This window comes from Pseudorasbora parva, chromosome 23 (genome assembly GCF_024679245.1).
Source record: "Pseudorasbora parva isolate DD20220531a chromosome 23, ASM2467924v1, whole genome shotgun sequence".
In the NCBI taxonomy this organism is placed as follows: Eukaryota; Metazoa; Chordata; class Actinopteri; order Cypriniformes; family Gobionidae; genus Pseudorasbora; species Pseudorasbora parva.
The window spans coordinates 23,751,344-23,766,642 of NC_090194.1; the positions used below are offsets into that span (position 1 = coordinate 23,751,344).

At 38.3% G+C, this 15,299-nt stretch overlaps 1 protein-coding gene across 5 annotated transcripts in view; it reads left to right on the top strand.

Annotated features, from left to right (window-relative positions):
• The window catches only part of phldb2a (pleckstrin homology-like domain, family B, member 2a), a 213,805-nt gene that overhangs the window by 134,344 nt on the left and 64,162 nt on the right, over positions 1 to 15,299 (top strand). For 4 of the 5 annotated variants that reach the window (XM_067433809.1, XM_067433808.1, XM_067433811.1 and 1 more), the window contains exon 5: positions 12,096 to 12,239. In XM_067433809.1, the coding sequence (XP_067289910.1) occupies positions 12,096 to 12,239 (144 nt within the window). The remainder of the gene's footprint in view (positions 1 to 12,095; positions 12,240 to 15,299) is intronic. The other variant, XM_067433810.1, reaches the window with a different exon arrangement.

The window sequence follows — 15,299 nt, forward strand, 5'->3', positions numbered from 1 at the left end:
TACTTTACCCCCACGTCCCCATGTTAAACTGATCCAGTCCGAATAGGGCTTTAAACAATCCTAATACGACCAGGGGGAAAAAACTGGGAAACTTTTAGCATGGCGCATTCGATAACAACAAGCAGAAAGGTCTATTAACTGCATTGAAGTTCCAAATGGTAGAACCCTACAGAAATTAATGAGGCCTTTAGGGTATTTTATGAGAAACTGTACAGTTCTGAGGGTACTTTTAGTCCCGATAAGCAGACTCAATTCCTAAACAGCCTTAATATTCCTAGAGTTTCAGAAAACGAAAGCAGAGATTTAGATAGAGAATTAACAAAAGCAGAAATAGCAGATGCAATTAGTTGCATGCAGGCTGGAAAAGCAGCCGGCCCAGATGGTATACCTATAGATATTTATAAATAAATAAAAACCAGTCTAAATTGATTTCACCCCTTTTGGAGATGTTCCAGGAGTCTTCCATGAGGAAATCCCCTAATAACTTTACTTCCAAAACAGGGAAAACCAAACACAAAATGTGAAAACATGCGTCCAATCAGCCTTTTAAACTCAAATACAAAAATACTAAGCAAAGTTCTTGCAAGAAGATTGGAGGGCTTGCTTCCTCGGGTGGTGGGAGAGAACCAAAACTGATTTATTAAAGGTAGGCAGGGCTTCCATAATGTCAGAAGAGTACTCAATATTTTACATAGCCAAAGAGAAAAGACACGGTCTTACTCTCTCTTGATGCGGAGAAGGCCGTGTTGAATGGTGCTACCTATTTGAGGTGCTCACCTGCTTTTCTGATGGAGTTTTGGTTCCTTGCCACTGTCGCCTTTGGCTTGGCTTTCTCAGTTGGGGACACTAAAATTATGATTAAAGTTATTCAACTAATTATACAAATAAAATTTATGAATTAGGTTTTATTTAATTCTATAAACTATAATACTGAAATGCCAACATTGTCGCTATATGATAAATTAAAATAAGCTGATAACATCACTGTTTTCTCCAGTACGACTGTACAGCCAAATCTAATTTTGTTGCAATATTATCCTGTTTGACACTGTAAAGCTGCTTTGACACAATCGTGATTGTAAAAGCGCTATACAAATAAAGTTGATTGATTGGCTGATTTGGCTTTGGGGATAAATTTTGTAAAAGGGTTAGATTGATTTGTACTGGGCTCACCACTGAAGTTTTGACCAATAATATTGGTCAAAGTTAAGTTGTCCGCAAGGAAGTCCTCTATCACCTTTATTATTTATCCTTCCAATAGAACCTTTTGCCACAACGGTGAGGATGCATAGCAACATTTATGGAATCCAAGAAGGTCACCTGGAACATAAAATAGCATTATTTGCTGATGATGCAATTTTGCTCCTGAAAAACCCGAGCAGCTGTGTCCCTGCACTTCTAGATCTAATATTCAAACTTTAGGGAAAATATCTGGATATAAAGTTAACCATTCAAAATCATCTATAATGTTACTTAACAAATCAGAAATGGAAATTAGCCAGGGTTATGCTTCTACCTTCAAATCAACAGATCATTTTACATATCTGGGTATAAAAATTGTCCCTGAGGTGAATAAGATTGCTCAAATAAATTATGTCCCAATTCTGGAAGCTACTACCTCACTAGTAGAACGTTAGACATCTTTACCAATCTCAATGATTGGCAGGATAAATATTCTAAAAATGAATATACTCCCTAAATTTCTCTACTTGTTCCAGAATATCCCCTTACCCCCTCCATCATACTTGTTTTCTAGAATAAAGAAATTGTTTACCAACTTTATTTGGCAAAATAAACGTCCCAGACTACGTCTATCTTTACTATACCTACCATTTGACAGGGGAGGCCTTAAAAGTCCAAACGTCCAATGGTATTATTGGGCAGCTCAGGGTCGAACAATTATGTTTTACTTTTAATCTGAAAGACCTCCTGCATGGATGGATTTAGAATCCTGTTCTATTACACCAAGATTACCATTGCACTTCTACCTGTATTCATCAGACCATAAATACCTGAGAAAAAATACAAATAACTCTATTGTATTGAACATGATCAATATTTGGTTTAATTTGTGTAAATAATTATAAACATAAATAATGTTAAATTTAAACCCCTCCTGGTCACATTTCGGGTAATGTTTGTTTTAAACCAGGGAAATGTGATGCTGGATTTTGGATGTGGGCTAAAAAGGGGTTAAGTAAAGTACAAGATATGTACAGTAAAGTTGAAGTTTTTATGTCCTTTGCAGTAAAATCAACCAAATATGACATATCAAATGCCCATTTTTTTCAAAAATCTTCAGCCTAGAAGCTTTATATCCTCTTCTCAAAACCGTTCATTAGATATTCAATGTCATTCCTGACATTGTTATGATAAAGGTTCAATTTCATCTTTGTATGACTTGCTTGTGTCTGAGTCTGATGGAAAGAATATATAGATGACGAAATCTTCTCGTGAAGATTGGAATGAGGCATGTAAGAAGGTTCAGATGCAGACAGTCAACAGTAGCTGGAAACTCATACAGTACAAATGGCTGATGCATACATACATAACTCCTGTCAAGTTGCACAAATGTAATGATAACATTCCTGATACCTGCATAAAGTGTAATGAGGAAAGAGGTACGTTGTACCACTGTATATGGGAATGTGTGAAAGTGAAACCCTTTTAACAGGGTATTATTGATATGATAGAGAAAATTCTATCAAAGAAACTGCCACTGGATCCTAAGCTGTTTATCCTGGGTATATATCCCATCAGTCCCCCCTTACGGAACAAAGAGGTCAGATTCATAGATATGTGTATTTTACAAGCTAAACATATAATTGGTCTTAATTGGAAAAAAATATCAATGAGCCAAGAATTGGAATGTGGATTAAAGTAATGTCATCAAATGTCATTGGAGGTATGGAGACCTTTTACTAACTTTTTAAGGCACAATGTTAATATTGGTAACCTGTTACAAGAAGAAGCTTTGAGGGAGTAGGGTAGCATCAAGATCTTCTGCATTGACCTGTAAAATGATCTCTACCTGACTTAAAGGACAACTCCAGGGAATTTATCTTGATCGTTATACCTTTGTGAAGTTTATAGAAAAAAACGAACCGGATTGGTGCTTGCAACATGGAGCTATTACAGTTAATGCCCAGTGCCCCCGGGACTTAGCTAAAACGGCAGCTTTGGGGGCATAAACGCAAAGGGTGTATTTGTGCCTGTTAATAGCTTTTTCCCAGTGGCACTGAAAACTGTTTCTGATGGTGTGCGCATTGCACAAATACACATGTATTTGCACGCAGCTTTGGACAGCAGTGGAAATCTAGACACATCTTCTGTCAGGAGTTTCAGGATGGGTTTGACAGAAGACACTGTAACGTAGCTTTCGCCAGACAGCAGGTCTGTAAGCTCAGCCACGGGTTTAACTGCTGCATTCATGGACTTAAAGAGCATATTTCAGGTTAGAGACTCCAGTGAGTCAGTGTATAGAAAAATAATGTATTACCTAGATTTTCTTTAAAATATACTTGTATATATGCTAATAAATCTTTTTGAGTCGTTTTTGTGTGAAAATTTTACTTCCGCTTTTAAAAATGCACAAACCGGAAGTGACATAACGAAAGGGAGTGCGGTGACTTTCAACCATAGGAAAACAATGGATCGCAATGGCAGTTCGGACGCTGAGGAAATTATAAATGTTTATTAATACTCATATGGCAGACCACAGCCATGCAATTATGACACACAATAAGGGACAGGCCAGTATTAGACAGAACAACGATTAGAGGAGATGATTTGAATTGTTGTGTGAGGAGAAACAGTGGAAAACAGAGGTGAGAGAGTTGGCTCATAACATTATACGCTAACACTGTCCTCAGATTACAATACTTTGCAGATAATTAATGTATATATGTATATAAATGTATAATAATCATGTATCAGGCAATCGCAAAGCTGGTATTGGTCATCTAGGAGTATTGGAGTATTTTTACAAACAGCCAACGAAACGGCCACTTTATCTGCTAAATTTGTGCTCTTATGTCTTTTAAAAACATTTTAAATCCTGCATTACCTTTTAATATGGCATTTTCATACAATGTTATATGTTTATCTCATTTTTTTTACCTGCAATATGATTTTTAAGGACAGCAATGTCCTGCCAGCTTGGATTTAGATAGTGGTGTCTCCAGTCATCCAGAACTCTTCTGATAGCTGGGATTTGCTCCAAAACCCTTTCCACCATTTTCTGTGTGGTGTCCCATCTCGTAGTGCTGTCCTGAACAGAGTTGAATAGAATAGAGCGTTGAATAGCCTAGAAATTAGCCAGTGGCCATGACCTACTAGCCTAATTAGCCTACCAAAATAAATTATAGGCTAGGCTACATTTTAGGGTATTTATTAGTTTCAATATATATTTTACCAAACAAAAAATACATTTAGATTATCCTGACTGCAAAAGAATGCATATTCTTTAAATGTGCACAGACTGATATGGACGTTAAATTGGAGCTGCAGTTAGCCTAATTTCGAAATATCTGACTTTTTGATGTAATTTTCGATTTTTTTTTTTTTTTTTTTTTTTTTTTTGTAAAACATTTATTTTAAACGAAAAAATAAATTTAATCCAGCAACAGACACATACCCAGCTAGCAGGGAACATTCTCAGAACTTTGGCTAACATTCCCTACAAGTTGGGTTAATGTTCTAAAGAAAATATTTGAATGTAATGTTTAATGAATATTTTAAGAATGTTTTCCCTTACAAAACAAAAATATATTGCAATATATTTGAAATATAATGCAATATATTCACATTTATGGGTTTTAATATTTAAATTTTGCAATATATTGAAAGCGGCAATCATTTGTATATTTTGCAATATATTGCATTAATATATAATATATTTTATAATACCATCAATATATTATTCCATATATTAAAATATATTTCAAGAAAATATATTGGTAAATATATTTTCCTTTCGTATGGGTTCTCATTTAAAAAAAAAAAAAATCCTATAGCGTTAAATGCAAACCAAGATATAACATTTTAACTGCAACATTCAAAGGATGTTTTAGTAATATTTCTGAGGTAAAAAGTTGTACAATGATCTTAAAAAAACATTGTCCCAAAGTTTCATAATACTCAAAAACCTTTTGAGTATATTTTGGAAATGTTCTTAAATTTAAGTTTTTATAATGATCTCAATATAATAGTGTCCTAATGTTTCATAACAAACAAAGGAAGAACATTCTCTCCACCACATTAAAAAAAATGTTTTGAGGATATCATTGATCGATGAGATGTTGAATGTTCTTTATAAATGTTCTTCTAATGTGACAAGTTAACAAAATTAGAACTTTTTTTTAGAAAGATTGCTGCTTTCACACCTGACCAAATTAACAACCCCAAAGAGGAACCGAACTCTAGTACGATTCAGCCGAACTAAATGAGGCAGGTGTGAAAGCTCCATTAGAAGCTTGATAAATACGGGCCCTGGTCTAGTCCTCGTTTCACTAATTGTGCTACCTTCCCTCATGTCCTTGCTGGTTCGTTGCTTTTGTGTGTGTTTTTTTCATGTTTGCAATCCTCAAGCTCCCTGTTAGTATCTTTTCTATTTAAAAAAAACACTGCAACACTGCCTATGTCTTTGTTGACATGGTAGAAGATGTCTGACTAGGACTAGGACACTCTCACAATTACATAAATAATATATAGCAAAGTAGCCTACTTCAATCTGTCTCTCTTCTCCAGTGGGTTGGGCTAATCCAAAATAAGTGAGAACAAGGGGGGTGTTCTGAAGACAGACTGTTACCTGTGAAACAGGGGTGCTCTGAAAACACCTCCATTAGCAATTAGTGCTTTCCACCTAATGAAATGATAAGTTGATAAGTCACCTCAGTGTTCCCTCTCGTGACATGGTGTCAGAAGTGTACGTTACACCCACGAGCAAATTCATTGAGTTTTGAGTGATAATGTCCAAGTTCAACGCACCAGAGGCTTTCGACTTCTCACAGCCTGCGACCTGGCCTGCATGGATCCAGCGGTTCTCCCGGTTTCGCATCACAACGAAGCTGAACAAGGAAAGTGGTGAAGTACAAGTAAATTCCCTGCTCTATGCAATGGGCAAAGATAAAGATGCCGAAGCGGTATTCAGATCGTTCACGTTTACCGAAGCTTTACATGCAAATAATTACAAGACTGTTGTTGGCAAATTTAATGAACATTTTGTTCCCCGGAGGAACGTTATACACGAGAGGGCCTGTTTTCACCAGTGCGCACAGAGATCGGGAGAGACTGTCGAGGCTTTTGTGAGATGCCTATATGGACTGGCTGAATACTGCAAGTTCGGCGCAAGCAAGGAGGAACAAATACGAGACAGAGTCGTCATAGGGATTGCTGATCGTGATGTTTCCCAGAGGTTACAAAACCTGAACTGACTTTGGACAAAGCGGTCCAGATTGCGCGGCAGTCTGAGCTAATTAAGACTCAAAATGCGAGTGGGGGAGCGGCTGCTGAAGTAAACGCAGTACAGCACGGACACCGGAAAGGCAAGCGCTTTACAGCAACCATAGCACATGTTGTAATCACCCACACACGGAGAATAATTGCCCGCACGTAATAAGCGATGCAGGAGATGCAATAAATTGGGACATTTTGCCATTGCATGTAAAACCAAAAATGTCAAAGAGCTGGTAGTGTGTGACACTGACACTTGTGATACATTTTTCCTTGGGTCTGTAATGAATGAGTCAGCCAATGAGGACAGATGGTGCATTACTCTGCCTATACAGGGCACATCAGTCAAGTTCAAATTTGATACTGGTGCTGACATCACCATCATGTCGCGCTGTACATTTGAGAGCTTACTAGGGCGCCCTCCACTGGACAAAACCAGTATAAATATGAGAAGTCCTGGGGGGAAAGTAAGCTGTATGGGCAAATTCCTAGCAAAAACTGAAAGTAAAGGGGAAAATTTTTGATTTTTGGGTTTTTGTTGTGGATGGGCCATTTGCTAACAATTTGCTCAGTCGAAGCACTGCTTGTAAGATGGGCTTAGTACAGAGAGCGGATGAAATCACAGACCACAATGATGTCTATGGAGACATTGGTCTGCTCAATTGTGAACCAGTGAAAATTGAGCTTAAGTCATCAGCCACTCCTTACAGTCTCGCCAGCCCTCGTAGAATTCCCTTTCCTCTATTGCCTAATGTAGAAGCGGAGCTGAAGCGGATGCAGTCCTTAGGAATAATCTCTGAAGTCATCGAACCAACGGAATGGTGTGCCCCAATGGTGCCTGTAGTGGAGAAAAATGGTTCTGTCAGGATTTGCGTCGACCTCAAACGTTTGAATCAGGCTGTAAAACGTGAGCGCTTCATTCTCCCGACATTAGAGGATATTGCTCCCAAACTCTCAGGAGCCTGTGTATTTTCTACTCTGGATGCATCCTCAGGGTTCTGGCAAATCCCTTTGGACCCAAGCTGCGTGAAGTTGACCACATTTATAACTCCAGTGGGATGGTTCTGTTTTAACAGACTACCTTTTGGGGTTACTTCAGCGCCTGCAATCTTCCAAAGAGAAATGAGTAGACTTTTAACTGGACACAAAGGCACTGTGGTTGTCATGGATGACATACTTGTGTATGGCAAGGACTAAAACGAGCATGATGAGAATCTTGAGGCTGTTCTGAGAACTATAAGAGAGTCAGGTCTGAAACTGAATTGTGATAAATGTCACTTTAACAAATCTGAGCTGCAGTATTTCGGCCACACTATCAGTCATGAAGAAATCAAGCCTGATGCAACCAAGGTGAAGGCAATCACCGATGTGCCTAGTCCCACTAATGTGACAGAGCTCAGGCAAATTCTGAGGATTATTAATTATTTGGGCAAATTCGTGCCAGAGCTTTCCACAGAGCTACAGCCAGTCACAGCTCTGCTGAAGAAGGATGCAAGCTGGCTTTGGACAGAAGTTCACGAGCAGGCTCTGAATAAAGTGAAGTGCAAGTTAGCCACAGCTCCTGTTCTTGCATATTACGATCCTGAGAAACTCACTATGGTCAGTGCAGATGCGAGGAGTTTTGGGTTAGGCGCTGCTTTGCTCCAAGTTCATGGTGATACAGATCGTGCCGTTGCATTCTGCTCCAGGACCTTGACTGAAGCGGAACGCAGATACTCCCAAATAGAGAAGGAGTGTCTAGCTGGAGTGTGGGCATGTGAGCGGTTCGCCCGCTATCTTCAAGGTTTGGAGAAATTTTGCCTGCAGACGGACCACAAACCTTTGGTCCCACTCATTAACTCCTATGACATTGATCGGGCCCCATTACTGTGTCAGCGGTTACTAATGCGCCTCATGCACTTCAATGTGGAAGCAGTGCATGTCCCTGGGAAATGTTTGGTGGTGGCGGACACACTTTCTCGGATTCCTCTTAGAGGGCACTGCCGCTCAGAGATGGAGGATGAGGTGAAGCCATACGTTGAAGCAGTTGTCACATCGAAAGAAGTGTCACAATCAAAGCTAGATGTCATTAGAGAGACCACGGAGAAAGATGCAGATCTTCAGGCAGTGATGAGCTTTCTCAACAAGGGTTGGCCAAAGCATATACCCTTCCAGCTGAGTGACTATCATACTGCCAGGGCTTCCTTGTCTGTTGTCAATGGGCTGCTCCTGTACGAGGATAGGATTGTCATTCCTGAGTCGATGAGAGAGGAGGTGTTAAGTCGAATTCATGAAGGGTTTCAAGGTCTCTCCAGGTGCCGTCAGAGGGCAAAGATGTCAGTTTGGTGGCCTGCAATAGGCAATGACATTAACAGGAAGGTCTCAATGTGCACCTTTTGTCGAGCCCACAAACCCACACAAAGGAATGAACCCACACAGCTGAATTTCAGCAGTTCGGTGCAGACCACCATTTTCACCACACAACTTCAAGTCCTCATTTCCCCCAAGCCAATGGAGCTGCGGAGAGAGCAGTTCAAACTGCAAAACGGATTCTAAGCCAACCCGACCCTCATATGGCACTCGTGCTACTGGGCGACACCCATGTTTGCAACTGTACTAAGCCCTGCCCAGATAATGACAGGTCGACAGATCCAAACCAACCTGCCAATGCTTGAGGAAAAACACCAGCCTCGACCCATTGATTACAAAGCCATGGAGTGGAAGGATAAAGCTGCAAAGGAATCCTTCAATTTCTTCTATGATCAGAGACACTCTGCTCAAGTTTTACCAGAACTTCAACCTGGAGAGAAAGTTCTTCTTAAACTCGACAATGAGAAAGACTGGAAAACACCAGCTGTGGTTCTGAACAAAACATCTGAACCAAGATCTTACATGGTGCAAACACAGAACGGAGCAGTTCTGCGCAGGAACCGTAAGCATCTGCAAGTGATGCCACTGAACCCAGACGCTACTGGCTGCAATGAACCTCAAGGAGGGAGGACTTTAGGCCCTCCTGGTGCAGGGACAGAACCTTAAAATTTTTCCTACGGCTCCTCCTGTGAAGGCATCACCAGTGATAACTTCCAGTGGAAGAGTTTTGGAAACACCAAAACGTTACTTAGACTAAAATTAGTCACAGTGACTGATTAGAGTTACCTTGTTCTGTTGTGAAAAAAAAGAGATAACAGAAAATGACACAAGAAATGTTATATCACATTGTTCTTTAATGTCTTTAATTGAAAACAAAAACAAAACAGTGATGTAGTTTAATTGTGTTGCATTATTTTGTCAGGTTGTTAAAGGAAAATAGAATGTTCTTTTAAAAGGGGGGAGGGGCGGAACCTGCCTTATTATGTTGGCCAATCAACTGTACCTGTTGATGGGACTCCACCCACATGGGGGGATATAGAGAAAAGCCCGGCTGAAGGGCCAGTGTTGTTTTCTGTGCAGTTCATGCAGCATGTTCAATAAACGCACAGTTGATATGTCACCTCAGTGTTCCCACTCGTGACAGTGGCCAAACTGATGAAATTAATGCTGCAAAACTAATTAAATAAAGGCGACAAACAAACTGACCAATCAGAATTTTGGTCGAGCTGGAACGTATTGATTAATAATCGACTTATCGACTGGGAGATTACAGTCCTAGTTTCTAAACAGCACAACAAAGCAAACTTTGACCTTTTAAAATGATGACTTCACACAAACTGGAATGAGTTTTAAAACAGATTCCGTCTGTATTTATATAAGCACATACCATACCAATTCCATCTTAAGATGGGGATTTTGTGGAAGAAGTGTTTTTCCATTGGATATCTATAATGACATAATGGTGTGTTTAAGTTTAATAGACTTAGGAGAGAGGGGCAGTTATTGCCTTTTCTGCTAAAGGAGAGGAACAGGAAATTACTCTATTCCCGGGTGGATTTGCTGTGCATGTGTTTGCGTCTATGTTCTCAAGACACATGTGACCGTAATTGTTGGAAAGAAAAAGAAATGCAAGGAAAGAATGAAGATCTGCATATAATTTCTCCCACTTGTACCCTCTACTCTTAAGCAATATTTCTTAATAAACACTTATGACAGTTGCTATTGTTGATCACATTTTGCATTTAAACATATTCACAGACCCATCCGCTGCTGGATATTTCTGGTAAATGTCATATGCAGACAGACGCCATTATCAGACAGAGGCGACTCTGTAGTCTCACATCTGTTGCTGAGCTACATTCTTCTGCGATGTCACTGAAAAACCTTGTGGCCTCAGAAACGGCCAAGCTGACATGAGGAGATGTTTTTTTCATTTCAGAGTTCAACCAGTGTTCACGTCAGGTCTAAATGTCTGTATTTAAGTCTGAGTGATTAATCCATTAATTGTGATTGTGTTTATCAGTCAAGAAACCAACGTAGGAGTTCTGCAAAACTTCTAAAAAAAAAAAAAAAAAAAAAACAAAAAAAAAAAAAAAAAAAAAAAAAATATATATATATATATATATATATATATATATATATATATATATATATATATATATATATATACAGTGTTGGGAGTAACGCATTACAAAAGTAATACAGTAACCTATTACTTTTTGATGTAACGCAGTAGTGTAAGGCATTACTAATGAATTTTCAGTAATATTTTACTCGGTACATTTCCAGTAACGCTTGCGTTAAAAAAGAAAAAAAAGAAAACAGAAAAGGAAAAAAATAGCGATACATTAACGAATGAAAATGCAAGTTATTACCTGTTCGTGGTCAGTCAATAGCCGCGTGTGGTGTCCAGGTTTGTAAATAAAGACTTAATGACAGCTTCTGATATATTTGTATAGCGATTTACTTTATTCATCTCCCTTTTGCTGGGGTACATTTGTTTAGCCTATTGTGTGACATAGTCCACATAAATTTCATAGGAATTCATTGAAAGCACTCGCTTTGCATTCGCTCCCGTTATTAATGCCTGAGCGGCAGTGCGCATGTTCCTGTTATTACCGGTGTTGTCACACCACACTTTGATTAACCGGTGGGAAAATGTCCCCACCGTCACATCTCTACTGTACATTCGCGAGATGGATGCGCATTGCTTAGAATTTATTACAGATAAGGACAAGAACGTAGGCTAATAGTCAAATATAAATGCAGTCAAATGCAACCTTTGTCTAAAACCGAAATTCTAGCAATGTCGAAACAATAAGAAAAGAAAAAAATGCACATATTGTCAACTTAGAGTTTACACACAGTTATGTTGTGTCTATAAACAGAAGCTATTCCCACATATTGCCAGATAATCTTTACCTTTACAATACTTATAACAGAATTGGATCATTTGTGATTCTGTCTGTCATGATTTCAATTGTATTGAGACAATTCTCTATTGTTAGCCTGGCCCACAGTCTTCAGTCAATCATATAGCCTTCTGCTGGATGTAAAATGTTGTAGCCTACATCTTAGAATGTTAAGAGCTACTTCTGTAGTTATTTTGGTGAAAGTAACTCAAAAGTAATACAGGAGTAATGTAACCCATTTCAATTCTGAGACAGTAATATTGTAAAATGTACAGAATTACTTTTAAATAGCAGTAATAAGTAATCTATAATATATTACAGTTTGGAAGTAACTTGCACAACACTGTATATATATATAATATGTATTTCTATTTTTTTAAGCAGGTGCAGGTGTCTGAAGACAGGCAGCTGAGGCAGGAAGTGACACGTATAGAAGAGGAGAGGATTCAGATGCTTAACAACATCGAGGAACTTGAACAGAAGATCAGGGATCTAGACACACAGATGGACGAGTCTATCAGAGAGGTGTGTGCACTTAAATAAGCGCTATCAGCGCTTTATATTTTATATAAATGCTATATAAATGTAACAAATTATTATTAATTATTATTATTATTAAATGAGAAGCTTTGTGTCTTAAAATGGGGTAAAATGTTTGATAATTGTTACTGTAGCTCAAACAGTAGAACGTGCTTGCAACGCCAAGCTCAACACCAAGCTCAATTCCCAGAAATCACAAGTCTTTCGAATAAAAGCATTTGCCAAATACATCTCTTACAGACTGATCTCTAGATCAAATGAATGTCTGCAAGTGTCATTTTATTTTCAGTAGTTTTAGTAGTTTTACTTTCTATTGTCATGTTTATTAGTTTTTAAAAACATTTTTTATACAGATTTCATTTATTTTAGTTTGAGTTATTTTAATACTTAATTCAATTAGTTGTGATTTTAGTAATTCAACTAGTAATTGAATAGGCCATGTAAACTAATTTAATATTCCAAAATATTAAATATAGTGGCAGTATATATGGCAAGCAATATATACTGGCAATATAGTGCCACTATATTAAATATAGTGGCAATATATATATATATTTTGTAAAAGAGAGGACTTTTTACTCTCTGCAATACCACGTAGAAAGAAATTTAGATTTTACTTGCAATAGGTTACCTTAAAAGGATCCAGGACGTTCCAGGATTCACACGCACACAGTGGGTGCACAACTTCAGGATGTCTGAAGAAACATTTCTGTTCCTTTGTGCCATGCTGCATCCAGCAATGGAAAAGCAGGACACAAACTTCAGAGTGTTTGTTCCCCATGTAGAAAGAAATTTAGATTTTACTTTCAATAGGTTACTTTAAAAAGACATTTGAGTTAATAACACATTAACAACTTTTTTTTTAATGAAGTTAAGCATAATCTCCCAAATGGACATCTTATCAAGGTAGTAAACAAAATGTTTATTCACTCGGGCATCGTTGACACCAGATGGCAGGGATGTTAATCAAATGACAAGATAGGAAGCCTGTGAGACAGCAAATGAACACATGACAAGACACACGAGGTAAAAAAAAAAAAAAAAAAAAGTACTTTAATTTGAAAAGTCAAACAAATGCTTAAATACAAAGTGCTGTGCAACAAAAAAAAGTGCTAACAAAAAGTAAAAAAATAAAAAAAGTGTTACAGATTTGAATACAAAAATACAAAAGTGTTTTCCTACTCAACACCTGCACCAGCTGACTGATTGTGCCTAGGAAAGCCTGATTAAAGCTTGCAGACTGCTCCATGTGTTGCTGAGTTATTTCAGGACTCGTGAGGCCGCCTTGCCTCACGAGAATCCTCCAGCATCATTTCAAAGTGCCAGTCACGACAGTCCTCCGTCCTCTCCAGCCACTCCTGCTGCCTCTCATCAGCTGTATGCATCTCGACCAGGGCCGCAACAACATCCTGTTGCCTCCTTTTCCTCTTGCCTAGAAATTCAAACAGATAGGAATGTTGGCTGGTTAGTGAAACATTTTTATCCTTTGATTTTTGCAAACCAACATAAGGGTGAGGCATCTAGAGTACTACAATGCAATGTCCAGATTATACTGTATAAAATCTGTATAATACTATAATATTAATATTTATGTTCAGTAAGTGACTTTTTACTCTGGTATTCACGTCTTACCGATGGTTATATGCCGGGGTTCACTCGAAGTAGATGAAGCAGTGTTTTCTGGTGGTGTCGGTGTCGATATCCTGCCGCACTTGAGGTCTCAGGGGTGGACACCATCTCATCAAGTCCCTCTGTTTCCTCCTGACAGCTAGGATCTTCAACTGAAAAGTTACACAAGTCACGTTAATTACACAAACTGCAAAAATACAGTTTAAGATAAAAAAATATAATAACATACAACATAGTAGGACTGAGTGGGTAGCCAATAAATTCTAATGTTCCATACCTGTCAAGCACCCCCACCACCTTATTTCATTTAACATCACATTTTTAATAGCAATAACTAAATACAAATATTCTCTGTATATAAGAAAACATGCATGTGCAAACGAGACCGGACAGTGACTGAATGCCCTGCATTTATGTCCGAGCCCGACAGACCCCGACTTTTTTACGCCCCTAGGGCCGGGCTTTGGGCCAATTTTCACGTCATACCTAAACGTGAAAGCGGGCCGGGCTTTGGGCCTTTTTTTAGGCTTCACCTTTGTTTTATATTTATTTAATTAATTAAAAGGAACAATGAGATGTACTGCGCTGGTGGAAACAACACGAGACCATAATAGATTACGCAACTGTCAAGATGGCTCGCACACTGTTCAGAGTCAACACCGCGTCCAGCGAGAGTTATGGCCTTTTTACAACTGGTTCCTTTATTCGTTTTCTCTGACCAGGTATCTATCTGATTGCGAAATGACCAGGAGTAGGCTTTGCCTTCTGAGATTCTTTCGAGATGTAGCCTATTTAATTTCGATCACTAAACAAACCAATTCAGAAGGTGGAATGAAAGCATTTCAGATGAAACCCGACAAATGTAAATGTTTCTGGTTTTTTAAACCACATGTATAAATTTTTCTCCTGGCAAACAGTGTTATGGGCTATAGGCTATGTTGTAGTCAGATAGCCTAGATATGATGGTGCTGCAACATGCATCGCTGCAAATGAGCAAAGCAAGCCAATTAACGCAAATGGTGGTAAATGAAACTTAAAATAAGTCTTAGATGCTCAAAAACACAATCATCTTCAATAAAAATAGATGAGACTAAATGATCTTTCCAGTGCTTATGTCGCTCTCTCTCATATTGCAGTCTTTGAATTTGAAATGAGCTGCTGAATAAAATGCATTTTGAATGTTTTTCTTTCTCTCCGTTAAATAGGCTATACCGCGGGAATTGAATATCGGATTTATATTAATTTTGCGTAGGTGTAAGGTATAAGACATGTTCTTTTTTATTTTTATTTGTTTAGATAGTTTAGTTAGTTTCGTTAGCGAGAGCCGCGAGCAGTATCAGCCTGCCTCAGCTCGTCAAAACTGCCTTTTACTGTGGTGGTAATAGTAGGCTAAATTAACTAACATTGTGATGCTTA